Source organism: Artemia sp. Qi Xiang Cuo, chromosome 7, assembly GCF_049724085.1.
Source record: "Artemia sp. Qi Xiang Cuo chromosome 7, ASM4972408v1, whole genome shotgun sequence".
In the NCBI taxonomy this organism is placed as follows: domain Eukaryota; kingdom Metazoa; phylum Arthropoda; class Branchiopoda; order Anostraca; family Artemiidae; genus Artemia; species Artemia sp. Qi Xiang Cuo.
Window position 1 is genome coordinate 28476238 of NC_142800.1, and position 21269 is coordinate 28497506.

Sequence of the window (21269 nt, forward strand, 5' to 3'; positions counted from 1 at the left end):
GTATATAACCAAAATTTACATGAGTTGGGGAAGGGGCTACTTTTTGTCACACCATGGGTTCGGGGAGATACAGTTTTTTTTTGCAAATGGTAGTGATTTATTTATCGTACTAGCCAAATGGTTAGCACGCTGGACTTGTGTCGGTTAGGGCAGGTGTTGAAGTCCTGGTGTTGCTAATTAATAGGTTTAAAACAGGGGTCAACGATGTGACTGTGTCAACACGATAAGAGACTTAGCCACTTAATTTCAATTTCTGTTCATACGCTTGTGAAATGTTGGCATAATTTTTTTTTATTTTTTTTTTATCTATATGATAATTACAAATTCATGCGGCAAATTATAAACGGAAAGTGAATTAAAAAAATTTGCTGAAAAAAAGATGATTGTTTATTTGTGCACAAAAATGATAAAAAGCATTAAAATCAATTAATAGAATTAGAATATAATTAAATAAATTAGAATCTGAACTGAAACTAAAAATCCGGCCCCGAGTTAAAATTAAACTTGAGATTAGCTTTGGTCAAGATTGAAGGGTCGATTGAATATTGATTTAAGCACACATCAATCCATTGACAGAAGCTTTTGGTCAAAATGATTGACCGTCTCGGGCCTCCTTAACTTATAAGAGCGGAAATTGGCACTGATGCCGAAAAGAAAAATCACCAACATCATCTAGCGCTTGGTGACCTTAATGAAAAGTGCTGCATACTTGTCCTTTCAGGTACTTTAAAATACAGAGGAGGATAATAAATTAAAACTAGCAGAATTCCGTGCAGAATGGGTCTATCAGTTTAAAGCCAACTAGCCAGCTGCACCAAATGCACTTTATTTTATAGATTTATTGTGTTTACTTTATGATAATTATTAAAAAAAATAAGACAGTGAATTTTAAAATAGGAGAAAGCTAGTAAAATATTTCTGAAGACAATCTCAGACAGAAGACATTTAGCATTATAAATACAGCAGTATTACAAATACAAAATACACGCTGATAATTAATTATGTATAAATTAAGCATTAGAACATGATTGTTGTGATCTAACAAAAAAAAGAATGAAATTTAGAGATAAACCATAAAAAGAGCTTGAGAGCTTCATTGAAGAATTTGCTAGTTCTGGGTCATTTGATTACAAACTTGTTTATCCATATATATTTGGTGTGCATTCGTTTATGTATCCTTTTATTGTTTATTTTTTACTTTGTTTTGTGTTCACTTTATTCTAAGCAGTTCTTAATACTCTTGAAATAATTCAAATAAGGACAAAAAAATCTGAGCTATATATTCTGACGTAAAAAGAATGAATTGACTCAACTTTTATATCCATTCCTAGAAAAAATGAGGCCTAACAGTAAATATGTGTATACTAAGAATAATTTTCTGGTTCAAATAAGACAACGTCCATGCTGATAATGAATTCGGCCCCTCATGCCTTCTCATAAAATTGACCTTGGTTTTGAGTTTCAGATTTTAGTTTTTCCAATAATTTTTTTTTTTCAAAGTAAAGAGGCAAAGAGTTATATTAAAACCTAAAATTAGCAGAAATGAAGTTGGATAAAAATTCAAAATTAGAACAAACATTAATGAATAAATAAAATCTAAACTAAATAAAAGTTAAACTTCAAATGAACAAAAATTATCCAAATTAAAATTGTGTCACTCTAAAGGCCAGAGTGTTACTTTTTCCCGGAGACAAAAAGGATACGCGAAGGGGCTGGTGGCCCTCCAGTCCCTTTGGAGCCTTGAGACAGTATTAGATTTTTCAGTCTCCAATTGAATTATTCCCTACCCAAATGTTTACGGGTACCCCTTCCATACGAAGTTGAAAAAAAATACAAATAATGGAAGGTGTTTCGTCCTTAAATTAGTCAACATTATTATGTTGGCTCTGAAGAGACATGACATCTAGGCTCAAAAAGTCCAAAATTCAAAACCCTCTATAGGAATCTCAATCTTGAAATACAAATTCTCGAGCCCTTGTGTTATAGCGAACTCGAATTGTCTTATGAGTTTTTTTTAATTAAAGGAAGGGATTCATTCCTGACATCCTGCAAAATCCCGTCGTTTCTAAATTGGCAAAGAAGCATGAAAAGACTCCAGCACAGATACTTCTGAGATATCTTGCACAACTACATGTTTTAGTCGATTGAATGTTGATTTAAGCACACATCAATCCATTGACGGAAGCTTTTGGTCAAAATGATTGACCGCCTCGGGCCTCCTTAACTTATAAGAGCGGAAATTGGCACTGATGCCGAAAAGAAAAATCACCAACATTGTCTAGCGCTTGGTGATCTTAATGAAAAGTGCCGCATACTTGTCCTTTCAGGTACTTTAAAATACAGAGGAGGATAATAAATTAAAAAGAGCAGAATTCTGTGCTGAATAGGTCGTATCAGCTGAAAGTCAACTAGCCAGCTAAGCTAAGCCTACATAGTACAGACTGGATTTTGGCTGAAAATAATTCTTGCTAATAAAAAAGCTGATGAATTATCACTTTAAGGGCTGGGCACACGCAGCTGATTTCGGGAACTGATTTCCAAATCAGCGTCGATTTTAAAAGAAATCGGCGTCGATTTGAGCTTGAAAAATTTTCTGGTTTTCGGCGCCGATTTTCATCATGATCATCACAAAAAAATAGAGATACAAATAAATAGTCAGCCAGAGATGCCTGTGGTGAAAGACCCCGCTACTGAGCTAAGAACTAAGCTGAGATCAATCATGCAATTATTAATTAACTCCAGTTGACTATTTGTGTCAATGATTCTTTATTTTGAAAATCTCACGCAATAAATTTTTCTTTCAACAAATTTTTCGGCGGTAACGGTATCAGTGCCAATTTCCGCTCTTATAAGTTAAGGAGGCCCGAGGCGGCCAATCATTTCGATCAAATTTAGCGGTAACGCTATCGTTTGTCCACTGATGCTGAAATCGGTTCCCGAAATCAGCTACTTGTGCCGAGCCCTTTAAAGAGACATGAGCTTTAATTGTATTACATTTTGAATTAATCATGTCAACTTCAGTTTTCTTTGAAATTTTCTGCTTTTGCCAGACACTGGAGTTGCCAAACACTAGAGTGCAAGTGGCTGTAGTAGTTATTAATCCCTATCTTTGTTAATCCCTGAAGACCCAAATAGTTTTCTGCTTTCTATGGATCAATCAAAAACGGGATTTTTTGTAAGAATAATTTCAGGTGATCGCAAAGATGTGAAATAACTAAGTTTTTACACCTTAATCCTTTCCCTTCGTTTTATATATATATATATATATATATATATATATATATATATATATATATATATATATATATATATATATATATATATATATATATATATATATATATATATATATATATATATTAAAGGCTTGGTTGGACTTATGATCATAGAATCTCGTTTTGCGGTGTAAGTTTCGCACCAAATGCAAAAATACCGTCGTTTGAAAAATTGTATCGAATGGACTGCGAATTTTCTCACACTATCAGAGTTTTTTTCTTTTTTGGGGAAAGTAGCAGCAGGGGTGCAGCTAAGGGTGGGGGGGGGACTTCTCTCTTCAGAGTTCCAAGGCGTCTTAATTCAGCTTGTGTCTGCGTTTGTCGGCACACTGGGCAATTTTCTGGGCGCATTCTTTATATTCCCCCTCCAAACTCAAAACTATAGTTCAGCCCTGAATAACAGTGTTATTGTTTTCAAAAAGAACTCCACATTAAATGCGAAAATCAAAACTAAACAGTGTGCATCATGCGCATGTGAATTTTCAATGGGTTCATCAAAGACCCTGAGTTCCTTGGAGATTCTTTTAAGTGAACGGAAAGAGTTAAAAGAGCCGACTGTCAACTTCTTCTACGGCACAATTGACATCGATGCAAGGCAAATCCGTATCGCCTGAAGTTTACTTTGTTTGTGTCCCTACTTCCTATTTCTTCACTATCATCAGTAATTTTAATTTTATTTTTCACAAAGAAAGGCCATTTTTTTCGAAGTTTTGTATAAGAAATTTGATATCTGCTCATATGAAGTGATAAATTAATTGGTTATTGGTGATGATAAGGAAGAGGGGGTGGGACACAGGGGAGTGAATCTCATGAAAGTACTGAATGAAATAATGTCATATTGTATGATTTCTATGATTCTTTTCTATTTTTAGGTAGTTAGTAACTCTTGCTTGGTCCGTGAAGTGGATTTGTACACGGTGACTAAGGAAACCATCCCGTTCACCGCGCCTTTCCATCTCATGGTAAGTAACTTCCTAAGATAGTCTGTTTTTTTTCTTTTTTTACGTTTTATTGAACCATCTCGGATTCGAAACGTGAAACTAATATATTATTTAGTATGTATAAAGCTAATTCCAAGTTCACAGCGTTATTTATACCAAATTACACTTATTTACTGCAACTACGGATAATAAAATCTTTTTGGTAACCTTCGTCGAAATATTCCCGAACGTCTTCACCCTTTTATCTTTCTTAAATATCTTAATGTTTAAGTTCCTTTTTCCCTTGGATAATCCTAGTTTTTGTTGTCTTTTTTAGTTATTTTTTATAGTTATCTTAGTCTTAGTTTAATTTTATAGTTTTGTTTATATAAAAGTATTTTTTATATAAAAGTAATCCTTGTTTCTGTGTTATCTTTTTTATGTTTTTGTTTTTGTTTTTTCGTTTCTACCAACGAATGGTATTACGTTTTTTCTATAGACACAACTGTACGAGCTCTGCTCGTCGTTGGGGGTTAATGTTTTTTTTTGTGTCTTTTTTTGTAGTTTTAAGGGAAGTAAATAATACAGTAAACGCCCTATGCGCCAGCAATGATTCTGGGGGGTCTTTAACTTTAACCTCTTTTGTTTATATAAATTGACTTCAGGGAATTTGATAACATTGTAGGAAAAAAGAGGGAGTGAGACGGCATAAAATAAGCAAGAACGATATGCTGAATAAGCTAAGTGATTAAAAATTTAGTATGAGGTCCTCAAAGCTCTTCTGGTCCTATTTCCTCTTTTTTCCCCATAGAAGATGTCACTCCTTAATATGCTGTATGTCCATAAAAAACCTGTAATTTCGAAGTTAAACCCCCAAACTGAATTCTAAATTCGGCTCAATGTCTGTCTGTATAAGTTGTAACCTATATTGAAGCTTTTTTGATTAGTGTTTCTTATGCTCTATATTTACAAACTCAGCTTTGCTGAAGCCGAGTGGAAAAATCGTTGTGTTCTTTCCTCGACTTATATCCCATCCGGCCTTTGTGGCTCTATTGGGGCTTCTTCTCTTCTCACTAGTCGTTGAATATGGTGACGGTATTCGGTTCTATCTGGTACAAGACGAAGAAGTTGGGAGGTTCTGGCCATTGAAGTTGTCGTACTATCTCTTACGAGGTCGACTACGAGGTCGTGTGCCATGTACCCATCCTTCAAACGTGATTTTGGGGAGTTGATTTGATGATATTCGCTGGATATGAATATGGAATTCGTTGGAATGAAAATGGAAAGTGTTTTTTCCATCAATGTTAAATTAATTTTTCTCTGCGTCATAACGGTAGGTCTTTTTATCCAGGACAATGACACAGGACAAATAAAGTGAAAAAGAATCCAAAATGTGAGATTCCGTTTATGGAAATCTATAAATGTAAAAAATGTCGTATTTGTTCCCTTTTGAACTTGGTTAATTGAAAGGATTTTGATTTCTCTAATCAGTACTAATACATAAACCTAACCAAGGGATTGCTTATATCTAGATTTAGCATTTTAGACCTTTTTTCCCTTGTCCCATGGATAGAGCAATATGTTGACAGCTATTTTTCTGGATTTGGTTCATATCAACTCAAAATCCTCTAATTACAGGGATGGCTTGCGCTTCTATTTTAGATCTTATGTAATAATATAAAATGACGTCCTCATATTGAAAAAGATCAGTATTATGCTAGCTAGTGGGATAGTGTGCAAATTATTTTACTATTTTCGTGTTTGTAATTATTAATTGATAAATGAAAAGGAAAGTGTAATGGTATATTAAAACCATATCCAGAAGAAAAAAAAATATGAATACCCTAGTGCTGTGTAAATTTCACTTAATTAGCGTAATTCCCTCAACGCAATAATTACACAGTTGTATCTTTTAATGTAAACAACTAGCAATAAAAATAACGGTTAAGAGAATTCGATACCTCAGATATCATTTTGTGAGCTTCAACGTCGACTGACTGTCTCAAAGGCAAAGGGTCCATTAGCAAGTTCTCCAGGGGACTAGTTGTCATTGAAAGCTAATAAGAACTTATAGTTTTAATATGAAGTTAAGTTAGAAAGACAATGAAACTGTATCGGCAAGTTTTTCAATCAAACAGGTAGAACCACAGGGAACTCCCAAAGCTGCAAAATTCATCAATTCAAAGAAGGAAAAAGATTTTTCTAAGGTTTCTGAGAAAGTAGGCGCGGGGTTTAAGTTTTCTGTGGTTTATTCGGATCTTTTATCTAAGCTATGCAAGTTATGGCAAGAGCGGCAAATCAATTCTAAATGGTTTGGTCACACAAACTAAAACTGTTTATAATGGACAATATAAGGTAATCCTTTAAGGTATCCTTTGCTAGGTTGCACTTGCAATCAACACCGAATTTCCTTAAAATGACGAAGAAAAATGAATAAAAGACCTAAGGTCTGTTGCTGGAGTGAAATTCTCTTGAAATTAAGGGAAACTATCAATTTACTCTTGTGTGGTATTTAGTTGCCAAGTTGTATTGAGAGGGAGGAAGAGTCTGCCTGGAGGCATTTCACTCCAAAGTTCATGTTAATTTCATATCTCATTTCAAAGGAAGACAGATGATTCTGATTTAAACCGTCCTCATAAGAAATTTAGGAGATATACGAATAATTTTTAGATTTATTTTTTGTTATAATTACTTTATAATTTGTGAAGAATTGAAATATTCTGAGAATGTGGGGCTGAGCTTAGGCAACAAATAGGTACTATTTGGAAGATAAAGATGGTTTTAAACCATTGTTTGTCTGTTATTTCAAGTTAGTTAATGGTCCTATGTCAATTCTAAATTCCTGGTCAACCCTCTTAAGACCATAGGTGGACGTGCCTTGTTTGCCTCTCATTCCAGGCAATCTAACGGTCCTATGTAAATTTTAAATTATTGGTCAACACGCCTGAGACTCTAGGCAGGCATGCCTTTCCAAAAACTAACCTGACAAGAATGTGTCCAATAAGAGAGTCATACTTACTCCCGCCATTTACCCTTTGCCGCAGCCATTTAAACATTTGCCTCTCAATTACTTGGACTATCTGTCTTGGCTTGTCTCTTTCTACAATTAGCCATGTCTTGATGCAACCTACAGCAAAATTCTTGATAACTTCAATTCAGAGACAATTTTAAGAGACAATGATGCAAGTGGAACAAGTGTATTCAAGTGAGAGTCAAACGTATGAGCAATAAATCAATCTTAAACTAGTAGTCTGAAGTTATTGCAATGCAAAGTCTCCTCTCTTTTCTTTGTTTCCACCATGTAATTGCCAAAACGACCTCTCTTTATGGGAGAGTTATAATTCTGGTGATAGTTTTTTTTTAAGCTAATTAAGACTTATTCTTTTTTTAAGTCCAAAATATATTCCAACAAAAAGTAAGAGATATCTTCAACGACGTTGAGTTGTATTTCAGAGTAATTAAATAAGTTTCTAGTTCTTTTATGAAATACATAAATATAAATCTAGTAAGAATTGAACAGATGTCTGATGTATTAAAATAGATAAGGATAAAGCCTAATATTAATCTGGTCTAATCTAAAAAAGATTAGTCCAAATCTCGGTATCGACAATATTCTCAAATATCAAACTTGAACCTCTCAAATAAAAAATCTGCCTGCACCAGAGGAAAAAAAATGGCCCATCCTTTTTCCCACATCTCAAGCAGATAATCATGATTCCTGGACCGTGCATATTAATTTCTTTTTTGTTATCTTTGCAGGCCCGTCGCAACGATTACGTTCAAGCTCTTGTTGCTTACTTTACAATTGAATTTACAAAGTGCCACAAACGTGTAGGATTTAGTACTGGCCCAGAATCGCAATATACTCATTGGAAGCAAACTGTCTTCTACCTCAATGTAAGATCTTCTTCTTCTTTGTTCCAGTGATATTTGTATTTCTTTTCTTTGTTACTAATTCATAAGGTGTTTATTTGTGTCCGGGTCACATTATAGTCACACTTGCGACTGAAATCAAAATCCCATTTATAATTTTTCAAGGTTACAGGTTCCGTCGACTATAATTAAATAAGTAAGATTAAAGTGCACTGCACTGTGACAAAACTTAAGTGCAGACCCATCAGTTTGAACTATCCTCAACTCCCAATCATGAAATTTACGATTAATTGGTCCGTGTAAAGATTTTCAGATATTGGAGACTAAAGCTCAGACAACTGCAAGTCTGATTTCAAGAGCGTATCCAGGATTTGTTGTGGGGGAGGGGTACAAAAAAAATATAAGAAACACAGTTCTGCTGCTGATTTTGCTGCTAAGATTTGCTATCCCAACTACACTGGAGTTGAATTTTTATCCATGAATATCTACTTTCTTTGAGGGCCCACATTCAGCCTCTTCGGACCTGGAATTGTAGAATTTTCATGATTCTTCCATAATTTTCTCTAGTTTTTAAATTAGTTGCTCTCCCTGTTTTGACGATACCTAACCCCAATAAAAGAGCCTATACATCCTTTATTCCCTATAAGTATAATAATTATTTATTACAATAATTATTTGTAAGTATTATTATTAATTTATTCTGAGGCAACTATTTTTGTTTGTGTGTAGGGGGATACAATAAAAAGCTTTAAAAAACGCAACAAAAATTTGTTTACACGCATTTCTGTTAATTTGGACGATTCAGACAAAACGTCTGAGGGGCGGGGGGGGGTAAACTGGTAACCCTACCTCCACCCCCTGAAGACCGCCCTTGTTATAGATGATACGTGTGCTTTTACCAAAAGAACTTAAGAGGTATATTAGCAATCATTGTTTTTCTATAGCCCATTTTCTAAAGACTAGCAAGCCCAGCTCAAAAAAGAGATTTTATAAACAGAAGAGTTGATCTGCTTTCAACAAATTTGAAGCTCGATGCGTGACAGCTGAGGCATGTACTCAAAATTCAAATTTTAAGCATTTTAAATTGAATTCGATTTAAACTTGTCTTGAATCTTTTAAGCTTGATTTGATATGATGTACTGGCAGTGATATTTGTAGTTTCGATTCCTATTATGGTAATTTCAAAGCGTGGATGGAAAACTATACCAAAAAAGTTACATATTTAATGCTTATGTCACTCTATCAAGAGCACTAAAAAGCTGAGGTGTTTGATGACAAAACTAAACTTTTAGGTTTAAAAAAAGTTGAAAATAAATATTTAAGGTGTTTTTTTTTATATTTCATTCCAATAGCAATATTATTAATTGACTTTTTTTATATTCACAATGAAATTCCATAATAATAAAGATGACTACCATTGAACGACTAAAAAAAAAGCAAAAAACAACTCAATTTGGTTTTTTCTTTCAGAAGACGATTTAACTAAATCAACATATATAGCTTTGCTCTCTTTTTACCCTTACTAGATCTTTAAAATCAAATTTTCGTCAAAAAAAGTACAATATATGCCATATCTCCGGCAAGTTATTCCATCACAGTTCATCACACCTCTTTCTTTTTCATGAACCCTCTACGGAATTTCTGCAGAATCTGACATTACGGCGAACTACTACTACACGTCAGTAGTGCGATTTTAAGGTTGCGTTTTTTTATGTAACTTTTTTGGCGTAAGTTTTTATATTGTTTTTCTGTCGTCTTACGTTGTTTATGTCTTAACGTGAGACAATAATTTTGCTGTCATTCGATAGCTGAGATCAAAATTTATCTATTGGGGAACTATATTTTAATTTTTTTTTTTTTTTATACTAAAACTTGTGTTCGTAAGGTTTCTAAAACCTGCAAAGAAATAAGACAACTTTTCTATTTTTTTATCAAGTTGAAATCATTCTCTACGAAAAATTCTAACTAATATCATAATTATGCCTCTGTGAATGGATTAGATAAAAAAAGCAAGTTTTTTCAACTGAAAGTAAGGAGCAGCATTAAAACTCAAAACGAACAGAAAATATTTCGTGTATAAGGGGGTTGTCCCCTCCTCAATCCCTCGTTCTTCATGCTAAAGTTTTTAGCACTTTAAAAACAATTCTTAGTCTAATTAAACGGCTTTTATGTTTCAGGGCCCTTTCTTAAAGAACAGGGACAAAGTCAAACTTTAGAGTAAAGAGCAAGGTATTGAGGAGGGGGCGGCCCCTCCATATACGGAATAGTTTATGTAAGTTACAGCTGTAGGTTTGCCGCAAAACTTATATTTTCGATAGGTAGTACGGGGAGCATAAACCTTAATTCTGGACAAAATAAATGGAAGTTGGTTGGGCTTAGTCTCCACTGGTGCTTTACCTGGACCATTGGTCTTAGCATGGCTGCTCTTAGGATTTGAGCTGGTTTCCTGCAATTCCAATTTTCTTTAAACTTGAAACCAACCTTATATTTGATTTTCTTATATAAAAAAAGGAAAAGAGTAGGGGTCCATTAGACTTCCTAATATTTATCCACACTAACATTTGTGCAAATATACCGACTTTAGAACCTTATGATCAAGTAAATAGGTAAGGAGGATTGTAATGGAAAAGTAACTGATATCCACCTTCAATTATGCGGACGACGCTTTAATTCTTGGGAACAGTTGAGGTGTATAATTGTGTTGAACTGAGTCTTGAGACGAATGAAACCGACACAAAGGAAGAGCTATCAATGGGCAAGGGTTTCAGGTGTGAAGTTTTAAAAAATTATAACGAAAGTATAAAGTGTCCTCACTCAACTCTAAAACGTTTGCTACAGCAAAAGATCGTGTGTCAAGTTAAGACTTGGGCATTGACGCAAAAGTGTTGATTGTACCTAAGTACAGGGTAGAAGCACTATAATTAAAGAAGGAAAGTTTTTCAGGCGACCAATTCGAAGATATAATTTTAGGAGCACGTTCTTTGCAGTTTCTTATTTTCTTCCTCTCTAAGGTTTTCTAACCTGCTCTGCCTGGAATCAACTCGAGAATAGCATGTTGATCGACTTAAACTTGGACCTGTCATATGTGACGCTCAAAGTGATGGGTCCTTTTTTATTCCCTTTCTTGGTTATCTGTGACAGAAGAGTGTCCGTCACCTAAGACTGGTCGGTAGGGTAGATTTTTCTGTCCATTCTGATACTCAGGAGAAAATCTTGTTGAATGTTATACAAATATATGCTCACTAGTTCGATGTCTATCTATGTATAGATATCACCATTGCTAGTTCTATGCTAGAGTACTAGTTTGATGCCATCTTTGTTTATGTGTGTTTTTTCCATCTTCTAGGAATACCTAACTGTAAAGAAAGGAGAGAACATTAGTGGATCATTTGAAATGCAACCGAATGATCGCAATCGGCGGGATCTGGATTTCAAGATTCAGGTGGATTTTGAAGTAAGTATTGTTTGTTGCGCTTCTTTTTTTTGTGGGGGGGGGGGGGGTCTTTCATTTATTCTAAAACTAATTTTGCAATTTAGACGTCCTGAAAGTAAATATATTCTATAAATAGTCGTCATGTCACACCCTGTTGATAAGTTTGTTCATTATTGATGATTAGGTAAAGGTGAACTTATTACCATACTCAATTTAGTTTTTTTGTGCTAATAATTCTTGTATTTTTTTTATTCCCATTTTCATTGTTGGCAATCAAAAAAGCAGCTGTTGCATATTGTAGTGAGGAAGCTGGAAGAATAAATCAAAAATAAAATAATGTTGTTTTCTGTGTATATATTGTGTCCATAGCGTCTGGACTTACTTGGTAATTTTTCGGAAATGAGTTAGAAAATTAGCAATTCCTTGCGTTTATCTTAATCTATTGGTCACATTGGCAGATGCATATTAACTTGACATGAGGGAGGGGGGGGGATATTCTAGTGTCTAGTTCATATATACCTTACACAGTTTTTAATTACTGGTGTTATTTGTTATTTTCTGCTATCATATTATTTGGCTATTAGCTCTAACTTTTCCGCGTTCAGATATTTGGTTAAAAGTTTTTCCTCTGAGAAGCTTACAAAACTATATATTTTGCTAAACAACAAAAGCACGAAGAACAATAGGGAAATCTTTTTTCAAGACAGTGGAGATAATCTGAATGAATATTTCGGCCCTATGTCCAAGAGCCGTCCTCAGCAAGACAAGAATATATAAAAGAAAAGAAGTATGAAATGTTGTTTGTTGGGGTTTAAGCCAATATTCAATATCCTCATGGGCTTACATTTTCACGGCTTCTAAAATATTTTGTTTTGTTTATCAAAGCTAATGTGGACTTTGAAATATATCTTCTTTTTTTGTTTTTTTTTTTTTTTTTTTTTATTCTTTTTTTTTGTGGGGGGACTATCCTGTATGCAGTTGTGCATAGGTCAAATTACGTTGCGTAGGTATTTGATAATGTGGAAATTGCGGTACCTAAATTGGTAATAAAATATAGTGATTGTATACTTTTACTTTTTGTAAGTTGTACTTTTGTGCTTTTACCAATACGAAAAATAAAATTAACCAACGCGCATTATGGGGTTTGGCAAAATTGTTATACTCAGGAAAATTAGTGGTAGAATAGAGCCAAAACAACTGTAACTGTAATGACCAAGTTATAGGAATTTTAACTAATTTAAATTCGTAATTTAATTTAAACTAATTTGTTTTATTTATTATAAACTAATTAGTTAAATCGTAATTTAAACTAATTCAAGTAAAGGCTAGGTATTTTTTTTTTTTTTTTTTTTTTTTTTGTTGTTGGGTGGTTGGTTTTGTTACTATTATTTTGCTGATAAAGGCTTCCAGAAATGAAGCTAAAACATTCGGGCTTTTATTAGTATTTACTTTTTTGACTATCTGAATTGAAGACTTTTCCCCTTGTTATATAATTGGATATTGTAAATGGCTAATATGGATCTTTATTATCCCTTAAGATGTACGTAAGTAAGATTTTTAACTATGTTGTACTTGAATTGTTTGCTTAATCTCTTATTAGGGCTATATCAAGGATTTTTCTCAGGAGGGGGGGGGGGTAAAAAATTTTTTTTAACGCATCAATAATTTGTTTATCTTCTTTTTCGTTACGCTTTTACGAGTCGGAAAAAAAAATTTCGAGGAGGGTTCAAACTCCCTAACTCTTCCTCCTGGGTGCGGCCTTGTCTCTTTGATACCGATTAATTAGCTAATTCAGTTCATTCGAGGATTATTTCCTTTTCTTCCTTCCAAGTTTATTGGGGATAATAAACGACTTCGCTGATCAGTTTAAATATGTATTGTGAGGAAATTTGTTCATTTCTGATAGAAGAAACATTAATTTATTTTCTTATAATGTCTTCTTTTTACAGGGTGAGCTTGGATCTGTTCACGAAAAGAATGACTACAAAATGCGTTAAGTATATATACTTATTGAGAAGACAAAAAAGAGGAATTTTAATTAAAATTTTGTCGCTTGCTTTAATTGCCTATGCTGCAAATAAAGTAACTTTTGTATGATTTCTAATCATTGAGCCCCAGGGCATTTTATTTTTGTTTTGTTTTCTTATTTCAGTACAGGATTGTTTATTAGAAAGAGGGAAATTAAAAGAAAAAAAAATGTTAGGGATTTCTTTTAGTCGGTATCTGTTGTGGTGAAAGTTAATGCGGCGTTTCTTAAAGAATGAAGTAATTGTAATAATTGCGTAATTGGAAAGGAATGATTCGGTTTGATACTGTGAAAAAATTATGGCGTCGGTTCGAATCTACACAAACATTTACTTATAAAAATTCTAGATTGTTTGCATACAATTTTTAACGAATTTATTAAGTCAAAGAAGTCGTATTGGGATGTTTGGGACCTAAACCCAAGTTTTTATACAAGAATAATATTTTAAGTAACATTAAAAGGAGACAATAAAAGGGTCAATCCACGCCAAATCATCCAATCGTGACTGCGCGTGAAATTCCAATTTTGCTGAAAAATTCTCAGCTGTTCTCTTCATTGATAGTACACACAGGATTTTTTTTTTTTTTTGAAAGCTAGTTTTTCGGGAAAAAATTTCCAAAGTTTCAAAATTCGCTAAAAACGAGGTTTTTTGAAAAAAAAATCAAAAAAGTTGGTATTTTTTTTCCACTTATTTATACAATTATCTACATAGCCAGGAGAGATTGGATAGAAAAAATTGAGGCAATCCGATAACGACGGAAGAACTGACGACCAACCGAAGTTTTTGAACCCTTGTGCGAAAAAGCAGAACTCCAAAAATCTGTAAATTCTTAACGGTAAGAGCTAGGATATCATTTTTTTTTTATTCTTGTCCTCTTGTCACCAGGTACAAAGGGAAGTTTTGCATTTTGTCCTATCGCTTTTAGTTTGGAGATATTTTCATAGAATTTTGACAAATTGTGAAAATTGTCACTTTTCATCCCCAAAAAAAGCTCTGTAGGCAACGCGATCCAGGAAAACTACTTATTAGGTCCTAAACTACCAAACATGACCTACCTGAAACCGTAAAAACCTCGATGGCAAAATTCGATTCTGATTTTTAAAAGAAGATTGAAGTTGGACCGTTTTTCAAGTTAACAAAATGCATGCGGAATGAACTGCTGCAAGTTTAAATTCTTTGTTGCCAAGCAGTTTATTCAAATATCGAAATCACACAAATTGACCGATTGCTTTCTCCAGAGTAAGTTAGTGGGATGCGTCATCGAATTATTTGAAGTTCAGATATTTCACTCACAGTCGAATAATTGACTGTGAATGAAGTATAATTCATACCGTACTGTGAGGATTGTTAGATGTCGGAATTAGAAAAAATAGCTCTTGAAAAATATAGTGTTGGACTTCATTTAAATAGCGAGTGTCACAAGAAAACATTTTTTCGCAAAGAAGGACTTAGACAATTTACCGAACTTTCAGATCAGAGTCGCGAGACAATTTTATTGAGAACATTTATTAGCTCCATAGAGCGTATTTGCTTTCATCATGAGCAATTCTACCTTCATCAGTTTGCTAAGGCTGTTCCGAGAATCTGCTGTGATGAATTTGAGTTGCACACCTCTTGTCCTCGGAAAGGAACAAGAGCTATAACACTAGAAAACGCTAGAACCTTGTCTCGTTTCAAACTTATTCCCGGTTACAAGGTAGGTGCTGAATGCCGCACCGAAACTTACAAGAAGAAAAGCAGAGAAAGCAACCATTAATTGTTTTATTTTCATTATTTCATTTTTTTCTAACTTAATTGATCTAAGTAGTTTTGAAGAAGCGTCTATTTGTTTCAAGAAATATAAAATCAGCCATTTCCGGACAAGTTCACATGAAGGGTAGGCTAAAAAACTTTAGTAAACTATGCTACATACTAAGAATACCAGGTGCCTGAATTGATGAATTAAATTCAAACTAGAAAAGTTTGAGATTGGTTACACGAGATACAGCATGAGTGGCCATATTAAAAGATATGTTCGCTAACCAAATAAAAATGCAATAATTGTCGATAGAAGAATCTGCATTTTTATGATAACAGGAAACTTGAAAAACGGTCGAACTTCGATCTTCTTTTAAAAATCAGGATCGAATTTTGCCATCGAGGTTTTTACGGTTTCAGGTAGGTCATGTTTGGTAGTTTAGGACCTAATAAGTAGTTTTCCTGGATCGCGTTGCCTACAGAGCTTTTTTTGGGGATGAAAAGCGACAATTTTCACAATTTGTCAAAATTCTATGAAAATATCTCCGAAACTAAAAGCGATAGGACAAAATGCAAAGCTTCCCTTTGTACCTGGTGACAAGAGGACAAGAATAAAAAAACAATGGTATCCTAGCTCTTACCGTTAAGAATTTACAGATTTTTGAAGTTCTGCTTTTTCGCACAAGGGTTCAAAAACTTCGGTTGGCCGTCAGTTCTTCCGTCGTTATCGGACTTCCTCAATTTTTTCTATCCAACCTCTCCTGGCTATGTAGATAATTGGATAAATAAGTGGAAAAAAAATACCAACTTTTTTGATTTTTTTTTCTTTTTCAAAAAACCTTGTTTTTTGCGAATTTTGAAAATTTGGAAATTTTTTCCCGAAAAACTAGCTTTCCAAAAAAAAAAAAAAAATCCTGTGTGTACTATCAATGAAGAGAACAGCTGAGAATTTTTTCAGCAAAATTGGAATTTCACGCGCAGTCACGATTGGATGATTTGGCGTGGATTGACCCAAAAGCAAAACAAACGGTTAAACTTGGTTGTAGTTATAGGCTCTTTTGGCAAAGTATAATGTAAAACAATTAGTAAATTGAATAATTTAGATTAGATATTTTCTAAAATCTAATTAAGTCTAAATAATATTAATACTATAATCTAAAATTAAAAAATTAATCGAATCTTACGTTAATCATCATTTAAATTGAATAATCTGAAGTAAGTAACAAAACAAGTATTAAACAAAGTATAATGCTAAACAATTACTAAAGTGGTTATAATTATTTGCCTATTTTTATTCCACTCCCTAGAAATGCAACCTAAGTGAAATCTTCTGCTTGAAGGTGAAAATTGGGTTTGGCAAATTAATAAAAAGATTTGTGGACTGAGCATAGGTCAGAAAACCAATACCGAATTCTCACACTTGATATGGTTATGTAGGGTAAATTCGCCGAATCCTTGAAACCCTCTATTGTGTTAATGAGGGGTAGGGATGTTTCAAAATCTAGGAGAGTTTAAATTTTTTTTTTTTTTCAAAGAAAAGCCGTTTGTCATTGAAAAGCCAAAGAGAATACTATTTTCAACAATAATGCCCGAAAAAGGGAGTTTTCAAAATCTAGTAGGGAGGCATGTACCCCCAGCGAAATCCCTCCCTCCTTCATTTAGTGCTACTAGAACAATTTGCTCGTAGGACTTGCGTATAGTAATGCATTTTATTTTTTCCTCGCAAATCAAACAGTTCGTAAGTAAGGAGTGACCCAGCTCAATAGTAACCGAAACTCTAAAAAACGGAAATTTGATACCAATAGACACATCAAAAGAATCAGATTTTAATGCTGATTTCAAATTTATAGGTTTCATCAAGTTTAGTCCTACCCATCGAAAGTTACGCGCCTGAGAAAATTTGCCTGATTTTCGAAAAAAGGGGGAAAGATCCCCTAAAAGTTATAGAACCTTAATGAAAATCACACCATCAGATTCAGCATATCAGAGAACCCTACTGAGTAGGTTTCAAGCTCCTATCTGCAAAAATGTGGAATTTTGTATTTTTTGCCAGAAGAAAGATCACGGATGGGTTTTTATTTTTTTTTTTTTTTTTTTTTCAGGGGTGAGCGTATCGACACGGTTGTCCTAGAATATCGTGGGAGGGCTCATTGGAACGGAAATTAAAAGTTCTAGTGCCCTTTTTAAGTGACCAAAAAAATGGAGGGCACCTAGGCCCCCTCCCATGCTCATTTTTTCCCCAGTCACCGGATCAAAATTTTGAGATAGCCATTTTGTTCAGCATGGTCGAAAATATGATAACTATGTCTTTTAGGATGAATTAATCCCCCAAAGTCCCCGGGGGAGGGCTGAAAGTTATGAAGTTTACCCAATGTTAATATATAGTTTTGGTTATTGGGAGGTATACAGACGTTTTCAGGGGGATTTTTTATGGTAGTGGGGGGGGATGGGTCAGGGGTTATGTTTGAGGATCCTTACATGGAGGAAGTTTTCATGTGGGAAGGGACATTGTTATGAAGGGGGCACCGGATTTCCCAGCATTATTTAAAAAAAAAGATCAGAAATTAAATTTTAAAAAAAACAAGTTTTTCAAGAAAGTAAGGAGCAACATTAAAACTTGAAACGAACAGAAAATATTACGTATATGATTGGGTTCGCCCCCAAGTCAATACTTCGCTCTTTAAGTTAAAGATTTTTTGGTACTTTCATAAGAGCTATTTATTCTATAACGGCCTTTGTGTTTAAGGGGTCGTTTTAAAAAAATTGGAACAAAATTCGAACTTTAGCGTAAAGAGCGAGATATTGACTAGGGGCGGACCCCCTAATATACGTTTTAAAAACATGAATATAGAAATTCATTGTGTAAGTTAATTCGTAAGTTACGTATATTTATTACTAATAAAAACGTTCGTAAATAAAATTAACGTTCGAGAAAGCCATTTTAACCAAATAAAAGTAAAATTAATATGCAAATTTAGTTTTAATTATTCATGTACGGTGAGCAAAAATCAAAACCTGCATTAATTCAAAAATGTTCAAAAATTAAATTAAAAAAACAAGTTTTTTTAATTGAAAGTAAGGAGCAACGTTAATACTTAAAACGAGCAGAAATTATTCCGTATATGAAAGGGGCTGTCCCCTCCTCAATGCCTCGCTCTTTACGCTGCGGTTTTTTTATTGTTTAGAAAAATAGAGTTATGTGAAAGTCAAACTTTAGCGTAAAGAGCGAGGCGTTGAGGAGGGGACAGCCCCTTTCATATACGGAATAATTTCTGTTCGTTTTAAGTTTTAACGTCGCTCCTTACTTTCAGTTAAAAGTAAGGTTGTTTTTTTTTTATCTTGTATCAAAGCAATGAAGTGCTTCAACAGTCTCTTGTGTTGGTGATCCTACAGTTTTTAAAACCTCGTTCATTTCTTTCATCCAAATTAGTTGAACTTGCTGACACAGTCTGCACAACCTTCGCAGCGTATACGTTCAAAGCCTACTTTTCATGATAAGGATTTCAGGATTACTTCAAATACTATTTTACCTTGCTTTGACAAGATAACAGTATGATGTAGAATGACTTCGAATAGCGTTGTGGGGACTTTCATTTTTCGTTTAACCATGGATGCCAAAAGGTACCTCACCACGCACAAAGATGAGCCTGGAGAGTTTTGGCACCTAGGAGAATACGGAAGACTTGATTATTTTTTACATCTTCTATTGTTCTTTATGAAGGGCAGAATAAATATTTTCCAGAGAGATCGTTGGATCAACATGGTCCAATTGAATGGTTGGAAAGAAACCCCGATTTAATTCCTTGCGACTTTTTTTGCCTGTGGAGTTAGCTTAAGGAGTAATTTTACTCCGTTCGTTTTTCCTCTTCAATTTGAATGCACCAGTTCACGAACTGACTAGGCAAAAAAAAACGAATGTTGATAGAACTTAATCTAGAAAACTACACAAATATTTTTTTCTTGCGTGAATCAGGGTATGAAGGGATTGTGTGTCCGTGGGGGAATTTTAAACTGAAGGGGGTGGGGTATGCCAGACACCGCTTTATGTTTAAAGTTCGCTTCATCGAGCGAATTTCGGTCACCTGGAACTAAACCTTTAGAAGAGCCGAAGTAAAGTCCTATAATGATTCAAACGGTGCCTGATCGGTGATTAATAACCCATTTTTTTTCTTCTTTGTACTGACAAACCAGGCAAAGATGCCACAATTTTTCAACTTTTCAAGAGGGAGGGGTTCATTGGCAGAGCTTGTTCTGACGAATATCTCTCCCATATTCCTTCTATGCTTGTGTGTTTAAGCATGTGAACAAATACTTTTTTTTACACCCGAAATCTTTTTCCGCTATGAAATCCGTCACTGGAGAGGCAAGGGGATACCCCTCTCCCTCTCGTGCCCAAAAATGTCTCCTGATCTCCCGCTAACAACTGTTCAGCAACTATGCAAGATAGTGTACCCGTTCGCACTACTGTGTAGGCCTGTACGTTCTACAGTAACCGTTAATTTTGTATTGACTGTATACATCTTTAGGGACGACAGCGCCACCCTGCGCCAGAATGCCCTCTGGAACTGGGATGTTATGTAAATAGCTTTTCGATAGCTCGTAGCCAATCTTCCAAGCCTAACTTTACATGATTAGAATCAGTATTAAAGAAGTTTCTCTTTACGTTTTATTTTTAATCAGATTTTCGTGTTTTTTTTTTAGTTTCGGATTATATTGAAAAGGGTTGCTCCTTGCGTACAACTACAGACCACGAATGGTCTTATCAAGGCCGTAGACAGAACTTCAGTTCGGGGGGGGGGGTACAGAAAAAAATCTCTAAAAAACGCATCAAAAATTTGTTTACATGCGATTTTTTGTTTTTACGAGTCGGACAAAAATTTCGGGAAGGGTTGGTTTAAACCCCCTAGCCCCCCTCCGTGGATCTGATATTCGTCTCATTAGTGTTTTGTAGAAGTATCAGCTCTTTGTCTCTATAAAGTAGCTCCATTGAATCATGTATGGTTATGCTTTTGAATAAATTCTTACGGTAATGGCCACTAGTCTGCAAAGAATAAATTATTCAAATTGCATAACAGAGATAAGGATCTGGCTGACTAAATTTCACTTTTTGTCAGTAATAAAGAAGTAGGCAAGATGAAAGAACACGTGGAGTTTTATAATGGTTATAAGATGCCAATATTGGGACTTGGAACTTGGTCGGTAAGTTTTACTGTTTTGGCGCACTGCCCTTCGTCTAGTGTCCTTATTCAGTAAATTTCTACTCTAGCTACTTTTCGCTATCTTGGAAAGGGGTCAGGTTAGGAAAATGAAACTTTCAGGGAAGGGTCTACAGGCTAAAGTTTGTCCCAGGAAGGTATTTTTAAGTACCTACCTCCACTCCTTCTCCTCTAGAGAATCCTGAAATTTCCCTACATGACAGGTCATACCCATTGAAATTTTGTCAAAACAAACTTTTACCTTAATTTTCAGTTACCAGTTTATGTTTTTCTGGCTGTAGTTCTGAAAATGCAATTTGTGTTATTTGAGTAGAATTTTTAGCCATACTAATGTTTTTTTTTCAAAATTTATGAAATGTATTTGCATATCTTTAAAACCTTATAAATTGGGATTGAGCAAAGTTGTGAATATATATATATATATATATATATATATATATATATATATATATATATATATATATATATATATATATATATATATATATATATATTTATACATATATATGCTACTTGTTGTACTTCAGTTAAGCAGAAGATTAATTTTGCAAAGTTTCACTTTTATAACACACAGATTTTTAAAGGTCATCAAAGGTCAGGACCCTCTAGAGGGAGAATGCGTGGAGGCAGCTACTTCAAAATACCTTCCCGGGACATACTTTAGCCTGTAGACCCAAAAAGTTTCATTTGAAAGTTTCATTTTCCCAACCTAACCCCTTTCCAAGATAGCCAAAAATAGCTAAAGTAGAATTTTACCTTAGTTTCTTTTTCTCTGGCTTTAGTTCTGA

The 21269-nt window shown here is 34.3% G+C and overlaps 3 protein-coding genes across 4 annotated transcripts in view; all 3 read left to right on the top strand.

The window, feature by feature from the left end:
• Art1 (arginine methyltransferase 1) overlaps window positions 1-13605 on the top strand; it is a 43774-nt gene extending 30169 nt beyond the window's left edge. For both annotated transcript variants that reach the window (XM_089092162.1, XM_089092164.1), the window contains exons 6-9: window positions 4148-4237; window positions 7955-8092; window positions 11415-11522; window positions 13451-13605. In XM_089092162.1, the coding sequence (XP_088948288.1) occupies window positions 4148-4237; window positions 7955-8092; window positions 11415-11522; window positions 13451-13498 (384 nt within the window). In that variant the 3' untranslated portion in view covers window positions 13499-13605. The remainder of the gene's footprint in view (window positions 1-4147; window positions 4238-7954; window positions 8093-11414; window positions 11523-13450) is intronic.
• Window positions 13606-14879: 1274 nt separating this feature from the next.
• On the top strand, window positions 14880-15284 carry LOC148950135 (ARL14 effector protein-like). The gene has a single exon (XM_089091786.1). It carries the CDS (start codon window positions 14880-14882, stop codon window positions 15282-15284), a length of 405 nt encoding a protein of 134 aa, XP_088947912.1.
• Window positions 15285-20364: 5080 nt separating this feature from the next.
• LOC148950136 (1,5-anhydro-D-fructose reductase-like) overlaps window positions 20365-21269 on the top strand; it is a 116183-nt gene continuing 115278 nt past the window's right edge. The window contains exon 1 of the mRNA XM_089091466.1: window positions 20365-20464. Within this exon, the coding sequence (XP_088947592.1) occupies window positions 20399-20464 (66 nt within the window). The 5' untranslated portion in view covers window positions 20365-20398. The remainder of the gene's footprint in view (window positions 20465-21269) is intronic.